Raw genomic sequence first — 21,124 nt, 5'->3', positions numbered from 1 at the left:
GGCAATATCACTACATTCCAGATAAGTGAAAACATGACAAAACTCTGGTGTGGAACAGAAAGATGTGTTGAATCTTATGCCTTTTTTAAAAAAATCTGAAATTTCAGAGGCTCTTTTAATCTCTTGATGAGAGCCATGCATACTAGTTGTGTATGTGGGCCTCAGAGTTCAGGTAAATGGATGGGGATTGGGGGGGGGGGGGGGGAAGACTCATCTTGCTCAGAGGGTGTTCCTCCAGTTTTTCACAGAAACTTCAATTTAATCAGGTATCTGAAGGTTAGGGTTTGGGTTACGGTTTGGGGAGTGGTTTCTCAGACAAGCTACAACTGTTAACTGATTATCACAAGTAGGGTTACTCTCCTGCGATAGGCCCTTCGCAGCTGGGGTCATGTGACCAAAATTTTCCTAAAAATATTATTTATTATGGGCTATAATTTAAAGAATGCCAGAAATGGAAAGAGCATATCGAAAATATAAAAATGGCCAAGTTCAAGGCCCCTGGCATTAAAGAGTAAGTTTAGACGTCAGTTTGAAATTTCGGAAAATTTAAAGGATATCTATGGAAAATGTTGCTGGAGAGAAAGGTCTTGCTCTCCAACAACTTTTTCCATACAAATCTTCTTAGTCCTTTTAAAAAATTCAAACTGACATAAAATCTCATTCTTTAATGCCATTTTGGCCATTTTGATGTTTTCGACATGCTTTTTCCATTTCTGGCATTCTTAAAGTTGCAGCCCACAATTTAATAAAAAGTAGGTCAAGTGATGGCTTAGCTGCAAAGGGCTTATTAATCTGCCAGAAGCCATTTCTACAATTATTATTGTCCAGCTCAAGAACACAACATAATGACCCTGGCAAGGGCTAAAATTTGTCCTGGCTGGGGACTCCCTTACAAAAATGTCAGGGATACTCAATTGAAAGTTTGAACAGGTCCACGAAATGATAGGGTACCAGAATCTTGCCTTGTGGACATAGCTTAGTCATTTTCACTCTTAGTAAATTATCTAACAAAACAAGTTAACCCACACTGACAAATTTTCAGCCAAATACACTTAAGTGACCCCAACTCTTACAGCAGTAATTTTCTCAAGCACCATAATGATTCATGACTGGTGACAAATGGTTTGTTTATTTAAATCTCATACTAATTCTTCAATCAATACAAGTCTTAAATAGGCGTGGAATCACTTTTCCATTTTATATATTCTTGATTGATGAAGTTCTAACAATAATTACCTGCAATAATTCTAGTGATTAAAATCACAAATAAATAGTTTTGTAATGACTATAAAACATCATTTTCTTGTTTATATACACTATATTACAACTGAAATTTTTCTAAAAATTGCACCCTCCGTGTCAAAAGTGATCAATAAATAACACCTGTCGTAAGTACAACATGTTGTTAAATCTCTGCTGAAAAGGAGTGTATTCACATGACTCTGCTCTGTTTTTGGTGTAAAACGAATTAATACAACAATGACATCTGTGACAATAAAACCATGAAAAATCTACATGGCCCAAAGTACTGATCAATAAAATTGACGGGTCAAAGGTGAGGAGGATACTGATAAGTGACTTTAGCACAGTGCAAATCCACATTTGATAGCAACTGGCTGTAAGCTACTTAGACATGAACAAAGTATAACCCTTCAACTTCCAAGATCAAAATATGAATTCTCCTAAATTACTGTCATGTAATTCTTTTCTGGCATTTCTGAGAATTGAACTGTGTGAGACAATTTATCTTGATGATTCTGTAAATTCTCAACATGTCTACGTGACCTTGAATCAATATAGAAAGGAAAATTTCATTACTGGTCACTCCTGGAAGTTAAGGGGTTAACACGTGGTTTCAATTCATCTTTAATTACCTTTACCCTGAAAAAAACTTGAACAGAAATAACTTAAATGGGTGAAATGTTCCTCTTCCAAAGAACATCCAAACAGAAATAACTTAAAAAAAATAAGTATGGTTTTCTCAACCTCTGTCAATTGTACACATCCAGAACCAAAAAAAAAAAAACCAAAATAAAATGATCTGTATGTAACTGAGTCTTAAACAGCTGGAGGCGCACGAGAATGGCAGAGTTGGCGGCAAAGCATGTTACGTGGAATGAGGCAAAAGGCACTGCACAAAATAGGGTTAGGTGGCGCGCGCTAGTTGAGGACCTATGTTCCACTTAGGAACGAAGAGGATTAAGTAAGTAAGTAAGTAACTGAGTCTTAGCAACTGTTGTGAAATAAATAAAAGCTGGAAAAGGTATGCAGAGTCTGAGAGGGATAAGGAATGTGTACATCCACATTGTACATGTCCAGAAAATATCCATACCCACCCCAAGGAAGGTTAATGGAAATTCCAAGGGGGAGGCGGGTTTCAAAAGCCCAATTTTTTAAAGGAAAGTATGACACTAAAATGGAATTTCCGGAGGGGTCGGGGGGGGGGGGGTTCAAGCTAAAAGACCTTCCATGGGAGGGGTATGGATATTTCTGGAACAACACATTCAGTACACATATCACTGGGCAAGGTGAACAAAATAAATATATATATATATGTACAAGAAAGGTATCAGCAGTGTCTTTGCCAGAAATATATCCTCAGAAATTTAAATACATGTACATGCATGGATACAAAACTTAGTATGGTGAATTACAAGTCATTTGTTATTTTGTCTCCCTTCGTTATGATGACTGGTAAGCTTCTCTGTACAGTTCAACTTCTAGTAGTAATGAACACTGGGCAGTAAGGTGGACAGACGTACACCTCCCCTGAGCTAGGTGATCTCCTTTAATGGGACAAGCAGTTCAGAATATGTCCTTGCTGCACATACTGTTGTGTCATGTCAAATATATTTTCATCATTATAATGCTTGATGTAACAAATACTGCAGAACCACTCCATTAACACATGCTATCTGCATAGGGAAAAAAACAAAGATTAATTCAAAATTAAATGCTAAGAAATACACAGAGAACGCCACACACTATTTATATGTAATTTCCACCACCATACTTAAATTCTACAACCTGCCAAACCACTAAAAAACAACTATTCCTTACTTCTTAATTTTAGCAGAACAACAAATACATGTAGATTAGAGATTTTATAGACATATTGTGTGCTACCTATAACTCATGATAAAATCTGCATAATGGCTATAGGATTGCACTTGGTCTTCTATCACCTAGACAAATACTATATTAGAGTTTCAACCTGGTTATTAAGAATCAGTAATAAAATCTTCTCTGAGGGAGTAATAGAGAGAGTAATAGAGTAATAGAGTCTAGCTCTGAACTTTGTGGCAAAAAACGAAACATGAACCATGGCCTGAAATCAAGATTAGACCTTTCAAGTAGATCATGATGGCTGCAAGTTTAGAAGAAAGCCGCACACTGTTGCACTATTTATGTAACCGTATTGTTACATACGAGCTGAGGTGGCCTCAACTAAAAGCCTGATGGTTTCTAGAGGTCACATCGCCTCACATTCACATATTTATAAATACTGTACATTAAGTAAAAAGGCAAAATAAACAGAATGAATGAATGAAAAGATTTCTAGGTCATTAGTTATGTAAATAACAACACCTCACCTTTAAAATGGGCACTTAATTTCATTGTACTGCAACAGCAACGAGAGGACAAGAAAAACGACATACAGCACAAACATGGTGGCACCAAGCAGTTTGGACATCTTCCATTTGCTGATAGCAATTGCTGCAACTACAGCTATCAGCATTAAGAAGAGTAACAAGACCGAACAGAACAGTCCCGAGCTACTAACTACCATAGCAGTACCGCTATGTACTGCACTGAAAATTATCCATGGAACAGGTAATCTACACAGAGAAAAACAAGACCAGTATGTTAATCTTATGTTATCACTATGCAATACATAATTAGATTGTATATTAAATATTCTTAAGTAGGGAACATCCTCAATAGGGATAGCCTCTGATATTCCCTTTTATACATATTTTCTTACATAATGACTTTCGATTGTAATTTAAGAAAAATAACACAACATAACTAATGTTCAGTCCACTGGACCCAGAGGACTCCACGTTTTACTACTCTAACACTGTTATAGTACAACACATTTACAACATATTCACAATACTCCTCTCACCATACCATATATTGTATGTTTGTAAGTAACCAGTATTGCAAATACTGTAAGTAATGTATTGTACTGTGTTGTACTGTTGAGTATTGTAAAATTTCTTATCATTAAAAAAATAATAAATAAATAAATACAAAATACCTTTACAGTACAACACAAACAGTACACTTCTTATGATAAACTTACAACATTATATAAATTTACAATTTGTAACTAGAAATGCAATACATTTTACATTGTTTAATATACACACAAATGTGTTCTACCCCTTAATTAGGGTGTTCTACATGTATTTCAAACTCTTTAAGAGTGGGCACATATTATTGTAGTCTTGCTGGATTATATTTTCAAAGTAAACCAAAAACAAGTAGATCTGAAATAATGGCCAAGTAATTACTATTTTTGTCAAGGATGTGACTGGCCATTACTCATCAATAAAATAATCTACAATATGCTACACTCAGTGACAAAATAATAAACTTAAGTCAATTGTCCTTGGTGATGGTATCTTTTAGGGACATCCCCCAGGACACCCCCCAGGACACCCCCTCCCATTCTTCTTACAAGTACAAGGGAAACTGCACACATACCCTATTGTGACATCAAACAAATTGCTCCCTATGGAACTGGACACAGCCATGTCACCAAAGCCTTTCCTTGCTACTAGAACACTGGTAATAAGATCAGGAATACTTGTCCCAGCTGCTAAGAATGTTAAGCCCATCACCTGTAAAGAAACAAATAAACATTACATCAAAACTAGAAACAAAGACAGATCATTTTAAAACCGTTATAGTGATTTGTCACATTTGACTTGAAGACTTTTGGTATTTTGGAAAACTCGCCACTGAGGAGAAGCGCTCGGTGGTCAAAGTGGTCACAACCAGAGGTTTGACTGTACTACATTAATTGAGTTTTGGACTGAAAGAGATATATTAAGCTCAGGTTTTGCCTACCTCTGTAGGAATACCAAGGGTGTCACCAACTTCTGTTGCCCACCAAACCATTAAGTAAGAAAAGCAAACAATCCATAACATTGACCAAATGAATGTCCAAGGATACAAGTGTCTTCTTTCCTAAAAGAAAGAAAATGATTTTATCAATACCTTTCCCAACTTTGCTACAGACCTGTTGGGGGTGGGGGGGAGGGGGAGTCCAGAAGACTGGGGTGGGAAGCAGGGATGGTGCGGTGGTGAGAGTGCTCACCTCCCACCAATGTGGCCCAGGTTCGATTCCAGCCTGGTGCCATATGTGGGTTGAGTTTGTTATTGGTTCTCGCCTTGCTCTGAGGGTTTTTCTCCAGGTACAGTACTCTGGCTTTCCTCCCTCCATAGAAACTGAAATCTTCAAATTCCAGTTCGACCTGGATAGAGTACCCACCTGAAAACCAGCTAAGGTTGAAGTGGCTCTTTCTCTAAGCAATGTTATTTATTTAAATGGTTGGAAGCAGAATTCAAATTTTGGAGAAACTGGGCAAAAAAGTGAAACAAATCTGCAGCATTGAGTAAAATAACTTTGCCATAGAAATAGAACACAGTGGTGCCAGTGGTGACAATAAATCAAAAGTACAGAGAGTAGGATGTTCAAATCCTCTGCATCGCTCATCAAACCCTCCCCCTGCCCAACAGACTTCACATGTACCTTTGTCATATTAAAGTAATAAGGTTAACTTTGAATTGAAGCCTTGTGGCCCATCAGAGCAATACTTATTCCTGGTTTCCAACTCGTACAAAACAACAAAAAGTATTCATATGCCACTCCCTGAATGGGATTTTTACCAATTATAGGACCCAGTCTTTCTTGAACAATAAATATTGAGCCCTGGACTGGTTGGGCACTGTGATGTGTTCTTGGGCAAGACAATTTGTTTTCAACATTGGCCAGGTGTATTAAGTCACTTAATAGTAAAGAAACTGGCTAAGCTCCAAAAGTATGGGTCACTTGGCCTAATGCAGACTTAAATTGACTTACTGGTCTCTTGATGTCCAGTGCTGTAAAATACATGCAATACATAATAGGAGCTCTGATGAGGTATACCAGTCGATCTTTCCAGCCTGATGGCCAACTTAAGTCTATAGGTTCACTTTCATCTTCAAGCTTCAAACAGAAACAACAGCATTTAGTGGAGGAAATAAACAGTCATGTGCCCTTTGATAAGACACTGTTTTTTGAAGACATCAAAATTCTGGAGTAAACATCAAACTTGCTAGGGGGTTTCAAATAATTTCCTGGGTAAAGCTTGCTTCTCTTGTTCGATTGTTTCTTTCATTGGGGGAGGATTATTCTCCTGGGTCCTACCTGCCAACCATATTACAAGAAGATTATCTGTGATTCTCCAAGATACAGAAGTCTAAGACATGAGATATTTCTCCTTGGAGTATCAGGTTTTTCAAAGACAACTCAACCAAATCGGAAAATGCTAGAAAATTTCCAAGGACATTCCAAAGATTTGCAAAGATGTTATGATCATAATGTATATTCCCACACAGTACATAATCACCAGTACCTTTCCCTTAAAAATTTCAGTATTAGGGGGAATACAGTCATTTACTTGTACAGCTGTAGGACTTTTCTGTTAATGTACTGGTTTGCATTTATATGTTTTTCAGAAAAATGTCATTTAAGGTCGTAATCACCCAGACTTATCAGCCAGGTGTGAGATACTAGTCAAATGTTCAAATGTTGTTGTTTACAATGGTCAATGCACTTAGCTACACCTAGCCAGTTCACAGGCATGTCACTTAAACTGAATGAAACAAAGATATCAACTAAACATAATAGGCTTAAAATCCCAACTGGCAGGAGGCAGACCAGTTGGTTATTAACAAGCATGACCGAGGAGTTGGACTAAGGTCTACTGAGAAACAACTCCAGCTAAGAAATCAGAGCGGAACTTGAACCTGTGACCTCAGGATTTCAAGTCTGGTACCATAACCACTTGGCCACACTGCCTCCACATCTATGGGAATGAGTGGGCGAATGCATGAAGTTGACATGTTTTGACCACAGGAGTGAGACTCGTTCCTAAAGCATCACTACTATACCAGATGCATGTTGCTATTAAAGTTAATACTCCTCGACAAGGAAACAGATAAACTATTCATACTTACACATGCTTCCTTGGCACTTTCAACGTCTACTAATTGTTGATGTGAAGAATGTGGTAGCATAGTTGTTTGAGAGCCTTGCGACTCTGTTGAAGTTCTATAAGCATTATTACTTCGCTCACAATTTTCAGGTACTCCACCAGGTACGTGGACAGCTCCATTCTCATGAGGAGCAATTTGTACAAGAGGAAACAGTGTGCCTCCATTTACCAAACTAGAGTTTCTAGAAGAGTTGTCCACAACTCCTTTATTATATGAGTCATTGATAGAAGTAAAGTTGTTCCCTGAAAGAGAGGAGTCATTAACGCAATTATGAAATGATGCCGTTGAAGTTGAATCTGTCCTTTCATCATTGTTTATAACGGATAAATGAAACTGTCTGTGGCCATCATCCATGTTTTTATAAACGTCTTGATTCCCATGCACAAGACCAGGGTCTCTTTCCATACCAACTTTGACTTTAAGACATCTGAGTCTCTTTAACTTGTTTATTTTCACTGCAATGGAAGCTGTTAATCAGAACAGAATGACAGAATAAAGAAAAAATATTTTGTCCACCACAGCTGCCAGGAAAGTACTTGAGATAGAGATTTATAATAAATTTGGTATAGAGTCTCAACAGCTGTGCAGATGCCAAGTTTTTTTCAGTGGATCATACATAAGACTGGAACCTATTCAATGACAATGTTCCTGGCATTCCATGACATATTTGCACAAACATCAAGTAAACTATGGATGCTGAATCGATTCACACATCTAAATCTGTTAATTAAAAATATGCATTAATTACAGCTTCAAAACTAGGAAAAGGATGCTTCACAAGGGTCTTCAATGGAATGTTACTACCAATAACACTTTTCATCAGTAGTAATGGTAAAAAGAGTTGACAGCACCTGGCCAAAGATGGCTGATTAACCAGTTGTTTTGGTAGGCTACTCGCCCTTAATGATACCCCTGAATATAATTTACTTTAATGTAAGTTCTAAGAATATTCAAAAACTTACATTTAAGAGAGATGTAATAAGTTGATAACGCTTTACTCACCTTCTCCAAGAGGATCCATAGTGTGAATAACAAGTTGAAGTGCTCCATGGCGGAAGCAAGGAAGACCATTGTTCTGTTTGGATGATGTACAAAGGTTTTCCACTGCTTTCTGTTTGATTTAAATATTTCAGGAAAAATCCTTACTAAAAATATTACATCTAGTAATACCTCACAAGTTACTATTGACAGATACTTTGTGCGGTTAACTGAAATTACTAAACTTGTTTTCAAACATGGAGTTCACATTATGATGTGCTAATGAATATCTAAGAGATATTAATTTAATCTTATGCACTGATTAGACGTAACATAATTTTAGTTTGGGTCTCTGTATTAAGGACGGTGCCTACTTTTGTTAGTGCGCACATGTTCTGCACATCACGCAAGGCATGGTTTAAGCGCCACGCATGTGCTAGGGTGAACAGTGACGCAATCAACTACGCTACCTAGCACACGACTAAATTGAAAACAAAATTTTTGTACCGTGACCAAATCAAGTTTAATGAACTTGTAGTTGAACCAGGAATTCCAGAATAGTAGCATATCACTATGCATTAACTGATAAAGTCTTCCAGCTGAAAAACTAGCTGTTATCTGTTGAAAATTATCCTGAAATTCAACTGTAAACATGTACCTGCAGATGGCGTAGTGCGTGCGCAAAACAAGTGCGAGATACGCAATTGTTTTACCTACTGGGGAGGTCACAGGAAAAAATGTAATGGGCACCATAAAAGTTTTCAAAAAAGATCAATAACTTTAAAAAACACGTGGCTACCCCTACATTTTATGTTATGAAATGGAAGTGGCAAGCCTATTCAACACGTGATTAGTTTGTGGTTGTGAACAAAAGGTGTTTAGCCTGTATTTTAGCTGAACCCGAGGAAGGCTGTCAGAGACGCTTAAGACGCTGTTGCAACGATTTTGTTATTAAAAATATATCAAAAATGGTTTTTATGTTGCCATTTACCATGCAGTTTTAAGATCTTTATAAACATGTTTGCTTTTCTGCATGTAAAGGCGAATTCTAAGGAAATCTGTGAAGAAATATCTTTTTCTTCTTTTCTCAGAAAAATGCTGATGTCAGCATTTTTGTTGAAATTCAAGGCTAATTATCTTGAAAAAATGCGTGGCTACGCCCAGTTTTCTTTCTGGATTCTAATAGCCCTTGCCAAGATGTACTTTTTCCGCATAGTCCTAGCCTGGCACAAAAACCTTTGTATTTAGTAGGCACCGTCCTTAAATACACAAATTCACATCTTTTAATTTCCTGTAATTTCTGGTGGTAATTCATACAATGAAAGGCTAGGACTTTACAAATGAAACTTTTCACCAGGTGGAAACCAAATTATCATATTCATTCAGTTCAATACAAGTGACAAAGAGTCATTAAATATGAGTATTAGTATAAAATGAAGTTCTGTTCATTAACCCACTCAGCTGGGTCAAATTTAATCTTTCCTACAAAAAGCAATAAATTCTGTTACTTCAGGAAATATCCATACTTCCTTTCCCATGAAAGGGTTGTTTTATTTGAACTCTGACATTCATAATTTTGTGAAAAAAATAAGGCTTTGAGCTCCATCCTCTCTGCCAACATCAGAATTTTCAATGACTTTCCATGTGGTGGATATGGATTTGAACTGCATTTTATAATAATTTAGTAATGCTTGGTTAGAATTTGGCCACAAGCACACAAGCTCTCTTGATTTCAGTCATTTCAACTTTTTCACACAGTATGATCTTTTCAAAATGACCAAAAGCCTATTTTCTTGGTAACTAATCAAACATATTCATTGAGTAGTTTTAATAATCCTGAAGGATTGTAGTACAAACTTTCTAAGGCAGTGCAGTTTGTAAAAAAGGAGTACAAAAGTATACATCAGTACTTGATAGTTCATAACTGGCCCAAAATGGCTCACTTTTCGATTCCTGAATTTAATTAAAGAAAGATTTCATTAAAACTTGAATAAACAGAATCAAGCATTTAAGTAAATACAGTGTACAAGGGCTTGCATGCTGTATGAAAGAACAACGTGCAGCGGAAATTAAAGGCTAACCTCTACTCAGTTTTACTTTTATGTTACAGATTTATCATTGACAGTATCCCAGATTCTGTGTACCATTTTAGCACTGCTTATTTAAGCTAAGATTCACTTGGTTGTTGAGAAGACCATTCAAACTTGCTGTCTGGTAGTAAACATAATTACAGAAAAATTATCAAGAGCTTGGGTACCACCCTTGAGTCAAGTGAATTAAAATCCATTCATGATCATAAAAAGCTTGAAACATCAAATATATTAACACATATTTATCACTTATCTTTGAACAAATTATGTACAGTACAATTCTGATCAAAAATAGAACTTGATGAGATCCTGAAAAAGCAGTTTTACATGCAAAAGGAGGTTTAATTAGTTTTCCCCGTTATTTGCTGTCCTGTTTAGAATTCTAGCCAGATTAATCCAAAGAGGATTACAAGAAGGTCAACACGAGAGAGAACACTTTTACAGACAGTATCATGTCATCAGTTCAACAGATAGACCCAAGAGTTGATTGCAGCTGTGCTTGTGTGTGCAACTCGATCTTGTTCTCATCACTGATTTCAAGTGTCTTTTATACATAGAGTTTGATCATTAGCTCCTGTTGCATTTCAAGCTTAATTAACACGTCTGACCTGCGTACTGTTGACGCACACCCCACCTAACGATATAACTAGAAAATCCTTGTTTACATGCTCGAGTTAACAGCATTTCGGCGATGGAGCTCTACAGCCTGCCCGTGAAATTTCCAATTGTTTTTAAGTGCAGAGATTACATAAGAAGACTCACATTGTAGCAAATTTAGGCGCATAGCACCTGCCAAATACAATTCCATTTTACGCTTTGTGCTCTCATGCATAACGCTCATTCGAATTGCACGAATTTATTATGTACGTGTCTACGAATATATTTGTACACGAGCCATTGTACCAGCTTCTTGTTTAATATTAAAATATATAGCTGAAACTGCCTCGGGATAGCAACACGGCATTCTTAAACAAAAAATAAAAGTTCACACTACTCACTTGAACGTAACATAAATTCTAAACACATGCCCCTTTACTCGCCTACAAATGTAAAACGCTGGTAATTTAGTACCTAACTCGTCAACTTCTGTACATTTATATTCAGGGGTGACGAAGATTCTTCATTAAATTGGCATCTGCCGTCATGCACGACTGACCGATTGAAAGATTTTTCGGACAAAGTCACGAAAAAGTTTCTTTAAATGATTAAAAATCTGCGTTTTATGTTACTTCGAAGCGGCCAGCATCCCCCGCCGTTTCCTGAAGCGAATTTAGCATGAAAGCGGTTCAATTAAAGCACTGTTGACACTTATCATGCATTTAAAATTTTCAAAAAAAAACCTTCGTTTCCCTTATCACCTTAACACCAAAGTAAAATGTGTTCACCTACCTCCAGAGAAGGATCTTGCATGTTGGCTGCTTCGGCTTGTTTCGAATCCAGAGTGCTCACTTTGTTCGATTTAAGCAATCTTTTCACCGATCTTTCAATTTTGTGGTTGTATTTCATAAATGTCACATACAAGAAGTATGTGATAATCAGTATTAGCGCTTCCCACCACTCGATCTTTCCGTCTGTGAAGAACACGATTAAAACGATCAGAGCTATGCTGTAGAACATACAATCTCGAAACAAGGGCCACCATGTCAGTTTTAAGATTTCCTTCGAGAACACCGCGCACATTCCAATAACAAACAAGACATTGAACACAGCGGAACCTACAATGGTTCCGAAGCCAACATTCGAATCAGGGTCCGCAAAAACTCCAATAAAAGAGGTACAAAGTTCTGGCATACTACCGCCAGCGGCCATGAACGTAGCTCCGGCCACATCTTCTGAAATATTTAATTTTTCGGTGATAATTGCCAACGCGGGAATGAAGAACTCATCACAAGCGATGGACAGTGCCAAAAACATATAACACATCCCAATAATATGCAAAATTACAGCTCCTTTGCGCTTTTGCGCCAACGTGAAAACATCATCGGGATAATTTCCCTTCTTGCTTTCATTGACACTGAGAAGAAATCGATGCCTGTAAACAGTATTATCGCCGTTAGCTACTGATGTGTCACTGTTAAATACGGTAAGGAAGTGAATAGCCGTGCTGCAAAGAAACACAGAGGTCACTAAGAAAACATGAGGGCACTTTGTTCGAGGCCGATGCATTCGTTGCCACATAAAGGATCGTCGAAACTTTACTGTCATATTCTCAGTCTTGTAGAATAACGGGGTAAACACCGGAAACAAATTCGCCAAGAACGTTCGATCCGATCGAGTGTTCCACAACGAGCGAGACTGCGGTTAGTTGATGCTTCGTTCGTTTCGACCAGTGGTTTTTTAACACTAGATGGTCTTTAGTTGACGGTATAACTGTAAAGGAAGAACACGCATTATTTCGGTACGTGAATTTCCAAAGCACCCTCCCAAAATCCACAAATAGGATGTACATTGAGCGAGGAGTCCATGGTGAGCAATCGTAGAGAATATATGCTTGAGCTTACGTAGAAAATTTCGTCGATCTTTTGAGGAATCCTTCCCTCTGCCACCAAAAAAAACCTGCAGGGAAATACAGAGCAGCGAAGAATGAATCACCGGGGAAGTTTAACCTCGGTTACACTTTCGCTTGTCGCTATTTCTGAGGCATGCTTCGGTCTATCATTCCTGATTCACCCGGAAAAATATAAGTTGCTATCAACCTTAGCAACTCGGTGTCTTTCTCCCAAGAGGCAGCGCGGTAGGGGGCTATTGTTGAAACCCTCTATTTTGGATCTACATGTATAAAATAAACAGTGATTATATGGCTTATTCCACTAATTACTTGTAACTTAATAGCTGAGAAAAGGCTGGCATTTTACTGCTGTCCCTTGGGTGTGCTTATTTCTTTGTAGTGCAGTTACTGAGAGTGAATGTTTGAACAGAAGTGATTAGAATCCGACAAAATCGTTTTTGAGAAAACTGAAAATTATCGCCATTACGCACTGAGCGAAATCGTCTGCTCTTTTTTGCCGGTATCATATCGTGTAGCATTGCTAGTTTATCCACTAGGCTTTCCTGGCAATAATGTAAACGCTAATTAGTGTGATGATATAGGTTATTAAGCAAGCATCAAAAAATAAAATCACTTGTTACTATGCGAATGCTATGATCCCAAAATTTTGTTGTTTGCTTTCGAACTATCGAAATGGTTCAAGTTTTTTAACTGCTACGGTAAGATTCGATCTGGCACCCTGACCCAAAAAGCGGCCCAAGAAATGTATCGTTTGTTAATAAGTGTCTCTATTCTGATAAGCGCTCCTATTCCAATAAGTATACACATAATTTTCTATTAACCATGAATTTGACAATTCGGATCAAGCGAAGTGTGGTCTGTAAAGAAACGTCCGGTGATCCTAAGCAGCTTAAATAATAAGAGATTTATTGCACAATTGTGCCGAGGAAACATTATCAGGCCCAATACCTAAAGTAATCCCTCTAGCTAATCACAAGGCAAACAGACAATCCAATGAACCAATCAAACCTCGAAGTACATACATCTAGCGACGCGAAGCGCGGGAAAGCGTGGGCGAACTCCCGGTACTCCCTCGTCCTAACTTGCGATGCAAGCATAAGCATAAGAAGTTTATGTGCTAGTGGCCGGGGGACGGCTGTGGCATAAGCATTAGCATGAGGGCTCCTCTTACACTTATGCTTATGCTTATATTTAAAGAGGAAGTATGTTCGTAGTATGTTTGAAATTGTAAGTCCAGTTTATTATTTGTAGCCATTTTTAATAGTAACTTAATTAAGTATTTTATTGTAAATAATATCGTATTTTAGCATTTTATTGTAAATAATATATTTTTAGCATTCTAATTATTTTAAGCTGAGGGCCCCAAGTTTATCAGTAACTTAAGTTACTGTCACGGGTCACCCTCATTAAATAAAGTCTTTCACTTCACTTCAGGAAAACGTTGGCCTAAGCATAGAGTGCTCGCTGATTGACTGAAAGTCTTTCGCTTATGTGTTAATATGCTTTATGTTAAGCTTATGCCAACATATCTCCTTTGGACACAACAGCGACATAAACACAAGCATAAGAAGGACGCAAGGTTTTGATATTCTTATGCTTATACTTATGTTCGACCGTCCTAGCTTATGCTTATGTTTGCGTCGCTTCAAATGAGGACCAGGCGTAAGAGCCGCGGGTTTTTCAGCCCAATCGTTAACTGTTCGACACTCAAATGAAAACCGCTCTATTGGATCGGCAATAACGCAATTTATCAATGGTTGATTTTAGTCATTGGCCATGTTAACTGTCCAATACAAGAGGCAATGATCTTTATTGTCAGGCAATGATATCAATGACAGCACTGTAAGCCCTCTGAGCTGCTAAAATCATTCCTGACTTACGAAAACGGTCTTCTACAGACATTCATCAGTGATAACAATAAAGAAAAAAGCGCCCTTCCCTAACCAGCACTTTGTCTCCAACATGCACTCTCCTTTACCAAGCGTCAAATCGAATTATCACCCTAAGGCTGAGCACGTACCATTATCTGCATCACACACCCCAGTTACCATATGAATGTGAATATAAAACTTCTTCTCTTTTTATTGCATTTTTGCTTTTATTCGTAGAGGTTAAGAAAGTAACGTTGGAAACAAATGTTATTTTTAATGTAAGAAGCGTTCTGCATCTTTTCTAGTCTTCTACGCGGAATAAGTTTAGCGTACATTACTTGGAAAAAATTCGGACGATTTTAATTTCATACATACAAAGTGTCCTAAAATAAAACCGTCCGAAATTTTTAAGCGTCCGAAATATTTAGAGCACAGTATAAAATTGTTAAGTAGCTCCAAAGCTCTTAGTTTCCTTTATGAGGCGAACTCTAATTGAGACACTGCTTGAGATTCGTAACGGATTGATAGAATTTGTGCTATTTTGTCCACGGTGTATCTCAAAACTGTAAGGGCGCAGTAAAACTATCATTTTCGAATATGCTGTTTCAGTGTAATTCGTGTTTTATAGGCGTAAATGTACTTCAGCTGTGTTTCATCACAGTGTCCGAAATTTTTGTCCGAAATGAGATGAAAAGTGTCCGAAAATTAAACATCTGAAATTTTAACGTCCGAAAATTACAAGTATTCTCATTACAAAGCTATTCCATTTTCACAAAGCATTAATAGCCAGCGCGGCTGAAATGTCTCTCTTTACCTCAGAATCAAATTCAAGAATTAGATACTATTTTCTGACGTCGCTCAAGGGTTGTGTGCTGTTTGAAAAATATCCGATTTTCTTTTCTGTTTTACTTTAGCAGTCTCATCCGAATGTTAAGAATACCGGTAGAGGTAATAATTGTTCAAATGGCTCACATTACAAGAGCTTCACCGTAGCATGTGGCCGCCATTAAGGATATTGCATGCTGTCTCCGTCACTTCGTCACGTTCGTTTGCAACACAATTTGATGGATATGGTGTAAATGTTATTTTTGCCATACCGTTTAGTAATTCACGATAACGTTGTGACGCTGCTTTTGTTGACGCTCCTTTACCTAGAGCGCAAATACTTTGGCTAACAATGGAACTGTCTTTGGATGGGGTATCTGTCGTTCGTGCGCTGGAAGTCTTTTTTGTTGTGTTCTTTGGCAAGATACTTCACTCTGATAGAACCCTCCCAACCTAGAAGTTAATATACTTAACAGCGAATTGTTAATAAACCCCGATGCAAATGCTGGAGGGGGGAGTGGTAAGTGCGATAGACAAGCATTCCCCCAGGGGAGTAACAATTGATCAACGCTTATTGCAATGGAAACCGGTGTTAAACACAGGCCTGGTGACCCATCTAAGCTTGAGAACAAACCAGAATATTTTTGATGAACAGCTAACCCCCAACAGGTAAGGTGATTACGCACGTTGGACATTTCAATGGGGTATTCCAGCTAAATGTATCCTCCTGATGTCACCCGAATTACGTCATAAGCGTCTGCATGATGATGCCTTTGCCATGGAGATCCACATAACCTCCCTGGACAACATAAATATTGGTTTTTTCATGCACAATATTCAAGAACAGGTATAGTTACAGAACTGAGAAGATGCATAAGACTGAAGTCATCTTGAAAACACTCATTACTTGAGTGATGACATAGCAACTATGAGTGATTAGAAAAATACGCTGATATAAAGTTGCTTTTTTCGAAGCCGTGTGAGATTAATGCATGACCAGCAGGTGCTGTCTCCGTAAATTTAATTTATGGCAGTTTCAGCAGGTTGAGAAACACAAAGAGCAAACAAGGCTTACCAGACGCTGTTCCTTTGTTCAAGTAATTATACCACAGGAGTTAGTCCCATAAACAGTTCTTTGTAAAGAATCAACAAATTATTAAATGAAACACCAGAATGAAATTAATTTAGGAAAAAAAAAAACATTGCACAACGCAGTATCCATGACAACCTAAGCACGAACAGCTGTCCTGTTCCTGACCCGGGATTTAACGAAACAAAGTTTTGTGGAATATAAACTGCGTCCGAATGATTCGCTACTCAATTTTATAACCATACACTGTTTTTTCTCGAAAAGAAGAATACATTTTATTATGACATTTTTTTTTTCTCAATCCAGCTGCTGCAAAGTTATAAAATAAACAAGACCGGGCTCTAATCGAAAGGTATTCATCTTAATTTGCAAACCCCTATAGTACCTCAAAAACTGAGACGAGAAAACAAGTCAAAATAAGACGAATTGAATTGATTTGCGATGAATACAGACAAAGATGGTGTTCACACTAGCACTTAAGCATTGAGTCTGGGAATTGGCTAGAAATTTAATGCCAAGTTATAAAAGAAACACACCACTGTTGTTTTGAATTCTCTCGCAAAACAATATTTAACGAAATGTCAACATTTAATATACAAACCTTGCAACAAAGTACGGAATTTGTTAAGTGCTTTTTCGTTCTAGTGTGTAGGAATATTTGTACTCCACACAGAACAAGACGCTGGATTTGTTTTTTAACAAAATTCACAGTTCTGAAAGTGTCTAAACGACCGGTGCTCTGAAAAGTTAAGAATCTAGACATCATTTCCCAACTAACCAAACAAGAGGCTTTCAACAAAATGAATTTTAAGACTGGTTAGGACTGAATTTTTTGCCTACTACGAAGCGGCTAATTTGACCGGAAGCTTATTACACTGACAGAAAATTCTGCCCTTGGTTCAGTGCCATTTTAAAGTCGAAGTTATGACAGAGGATTTCACAATATGGCGATTCACTTACTCAGACGAAATGTTAGTTCCACTGATGTTTGGCTCTCAAATTAGCTGATCAATGTGTAAAGGGTTCGTTGATATTATGCCGAACATTTTCTTGCTTCGGAAAACGTGATAAACCAAACGTGATGCGAACAACTTCACCATCCACAGAAATGCACGTACGTTGTGCAATGCTAAATTTATTTTCCGTTATTTGGCTGAAACTTGAAAGCTTCGCCTGACAAAATTACGTTTCTCTCTCGTCATTTATCGTTACACCTGCGAGGTCTTCCTGCTGTCTGACTCGACAGCATTTGTCCGGCACGTTCGCGTGGGTAAACACTCTACGGAATCATTAGATGTGTCTTCTCCTGACAAAAAAAAAAACAGGCTTCTGTTGACAGCTTACATTTTACTCAAGCACCATAATTCAGAAGAATCGCACAATATTACGAGCCACGCCTATATAAATTCACAGGTTCGCATGCTCCCAACTGAAGCACCGGCACGGATACAACGTTTTCATTCACCAAATGATGAATTTTGTAAGTTAAAGAAGCCTCCCTACCTCTGTGTTGTATCACGGATTTCCCACGAGTAAGAAGACATCATCAACAGAGTTTTAGAAATCCACCGTGTTTAATAAGCGAGCGTTTAACATTTTCTTCAGCTTAATTTATTATTTTCAACAGGCTTGTTAATTCAGTTTTGTTGGTGAATTGGTTTTTCGGCGGTACGTAACCACGCAACTAAGAGATAACTTGGCGTGTAATCAGTGCCGAAGCGGAGTTAAAATTATAGCTGCTTGATCTCGTAGCTAGAGCTGCTCTGGAAGTTTACTACAAGCCAGGCACAAAAGGGAGCACAAATATTTGGATCACGTTTTGAGAAACATGCAGCGCTTTGCGTTGGTGAACTGAGTTTGTTTGCGATCGCATCCCAGCTTGTCCATCACAGATCTTAATGAATTTGTTTTACCTAACTGAGTTTTCGCTTGCAGCTACAGCGAATATAAACAGCTAGAACTACAGTTATCTTAATTTTTTAGTAATACATGGCCAAAGCTGAAATAAACTGACGATTATTCATTGGGCAGGTCGACTGGTTTTTATATTTCTTAAAAGGAAAATTATATGATTCTATCTGATCTAAGAGCTAGAAGGGCACTCTTCAAAATGGAATAAAACAAATACGTAGGGTTTCACTGAGGCATATTTGACGACTTCAAATTGGTTATTTGAGGTATTGTGGCATATCTTAACTGATTAAAAACTAGCTAAACGGAAAAGTCATGGAGCCCATGAAACAAAAAAAAAATCATGAAAAACACCGTGGAATCTTTTACGTCCCATGCGTGTTGTTTCTCATCAGTATTTAATACAATTATTCCCAGATCGTTCCCTTAAACTGCACGATACTTTAGCTGAGCATAATACCGCGAAACACTGCAGTTGTTTTCAAACGATAAACTGCCAATTCTTGTCACCGGAACCAAAAGTAGGTCAGTTTTGAGAGAAAGTTATTTTTCGTCGCTTTAAGGTGTGAGTGGTGAATTATGCAGCGGATGTCCCGGCAGATCAAAGCGATGATTCTGTATCATATCTTGCGTATTAACCGACAAAAGGCAGAGACAGAAATATCTCTTATCGATATTCAGCATTTTCTTGAGAACGCCAAAAAACTAAAATGCAAATTGAAAAAAATACTACACGGACAAAGTCAGGATCGCTACAACGAACTTCTCGAAATGCTCTGGTTTAATTTAAAGTACAATTTTTATAATTCCAGGCCAAAAGCAAGAACTTCTTTGATCCTGAAATATCTGAATTGTGGACATATCTAAGCAGGATGGCAGAAGCTGTAAACTTTCAATAATGCGACAAAAGGGAGATTATTTACACAACGATATAAACGTCTTATTGATATAGAAGCGGGCGAACAGCAAAATGTTTCAGCTTAGGGCTTTTGGCTACAGCATAACGGGTCTTAAGTTTCCGACGGGTAAAAAAATACGCGAAAAAATATCTCTGAGTTTACCGAGGACACAAAGTTGGAAAATAAGCTTGGAAATATTAACACAACTGAAATCTTCTCCTTGCAAGTGCGGGTCATTCATGTGCGAAAATAATGATGAATTTTTTTTCGTTTGTTCAGCTTCCCACTTCACGAAAGCAAGCTTGATGGGTACACTGATATCTTTCGTGGTATGCTATCTTTATATCGCTGGTAATCTACCTCTGCCGGCTTTGACAACAAGGTCTATCTCTTTCACACGAGCACGTAGATACAAAAAAACATCATTTCTAGATTCAGTGGAGCCATTTCAGGGTTCTATCGTAAGCAAAGTAACATTTACCTACCAGCTTTTCTAGTCGGGTTTCTCTGAATTTTTTTTTCGTCCTTTCTGTTAATTGACACAACCGCTAAGTTCCCAAACCTTCTGTTTTCGGTAACGGAGAGAACTTGGGGAAACATAAATATATACGGATTGATAAATAATTGATAAACGTCGCCATGTATATTTTATGGTCGACAATGTCGACTGAAGTGAATTCATAATTAAAACCAGGTGACTATATTATAGAAAACACCATTAATCCACAAACACATCGGACAATCCGTCAAGTTTTGAATTCTAAGTAGGAAACAATATAGTGATCTAGGGGAAATCATTCGTTTATTTCAGCTGCGCGTCCAACGAGATGGAAATATTCCCTTAAATTTTATTCTTACTAACGGTTTGCAATGGCTTATCTCAGGGTTATTTCCATCTTTTACAAATTGCAGAATTACTGAATCGGGGGTTTTCAATTATCGCAAAGATGTAATTAGAACAGGGGTTTGTTACCGAAATTGTCAAATAAAATCCTTAAATTTTCGGCAGTTAACATTTTTCAAGGGAAGCAAAACGCTCGTTAATTTTCATTAATTCTTTGCAGGTTATGTTAAACAGCCGACATCTGCGATGATGCAACAAAAACTGGGAAATAAAAATTTATGTAAATTTAGCATGCAATGTGAAAAAAGGCAGTACAAGGGAAAGTCTTATTCAAGTAAACAATGAACGTCTTTAGGGGACGTCATTTCTAGCTTTTTTGTATTAGAACCTCACAGAATGCAAAGATAAAAGTTGATATGGTAACGACGGTAACAGGAAAATATAAAAACTATGAATCCCATCTGAGATTTTGCAATTCGATATTGAAAATAACAACTTGAGCCAGGAACTTTGAGTTTAAGAGGAATGTTTTCAAATGTTTATTGAGTGTGGCAGTTAACAGTATTTTTCCCTTTACAATTGGCTCTCTTCCGTGCTGCGAAATTGTCGTTTGAATAGAACCGTTTCTCTATACATTTTTCGGGATGATTTAAAAATCATCTCGAATGGACTGCTATATTAAAATTCTTAATCTTTTTGCTTCACTGCATGGGAATGTTTCACTCTCGTCTTAAAAAAGTGTAAGGGAGTTTTGAAAAAATCCCGTTGTTGTTGGTTTTTCTGCTTTAATTGTTTGTCAGAAGTTCTTTCACATTTGCCTCTTGACAATTCTTAA

General features: G+C 37.5%; 1 protein-coding gene across 3 annotated transcripts; it reads right to left on the bottom strand.

Moving 5' to 3' along the window:
* Window positions 1-203: 203 nt before the first annotated feature.
* On the bottom strand, window positions 204-20,366 carry LOC145462845 (sodium/potassium/calcium exchanger 2-like). Of its 3 annotated transcripts, XM_081446482.1 has the most exons (9): window positions 19,931-20,366; window positions 11,730-12,896; window positions 8,275-8,383; window positions 7,234-7,739; window positions 6,095-6,220; window positions 5,080-5,199; window positions 4,714-4,850; window positions 3,594-3,839; window positions 204-2,915 (listed from the first exon to the last, which is right to left on the bottom strand). In XM_081446482.1, the coding sequence occupies exons 2-8, from the start codon at window positions 12,543-12,545 to the stop codon at window positions 3,596-3,598; spliced, it is 2,058 nt and encodes a 685-aa protein (XP_081302608.1). In that variant the 5' UTR covers window positions 12,546-12,896; window positions 19,931-20,366; the 3' UTR covers window positions 204-2,915; window positions 3,594-3,595. The 3 variants fall into 3 exon arrangements, with proteins under 3 accessions (XP_081302608.1, XP_081302599.1, XP_081302615.1); XM_081446473.1 differs by having other exon boundaries at window positions 11,730-20,366; XM_081446489.1 differs by having other exon boundaries at window positions 7,234-7,727; window positions 11,730-20,366.
* Window positions 20,367-21,124: the final 758 nt, after the last annotated feature.

This window comes from Orbicella franksi, chromosome 1 (assembly GCF_964199315.1).
Source record: "Orbicella franksi chromosome 1, jaOrbFran1.1, whole genome shotgun sequence".
NCBI lineage: Eukaryota > Metazoa > Cnidaria > Anthozoa > Scleractinia > Merulinidae > Orbicella > Orbicella franksi.
Note: the sequence above shows the minus strand (reverse complement) of the source record. Positions and strands in the feature narration are given on the sequence as shown.

What these genes read in the sequence shown, in the direction of transcription:
- LOC145462845 (XM_081446473.1), bottom strand. Translation starts at nt 12,545, where the DNA reads ATGACAGTAAAGTTTCGACGATCCTTTATGTGGCAACGAATGCATCGG. An exon ending in TATGGATCCTCTTGGAGAAG is followed by an intron (nt 7,740 to 8,274) that starts GTGAGTAAAGCG and finishes TCTGATTAACAG; the next exon opens with CTTCCATTGCAGTGAAAATA. An exon ending in CACTGGACATCAAGAGACCA is followed by an intron (nt 5,200 to 6,094) that starts GTAAGTCAATTT and finishes TCTTTCTTTTAG; the next exon opens with GAAAGAAGACACTTGTATCC.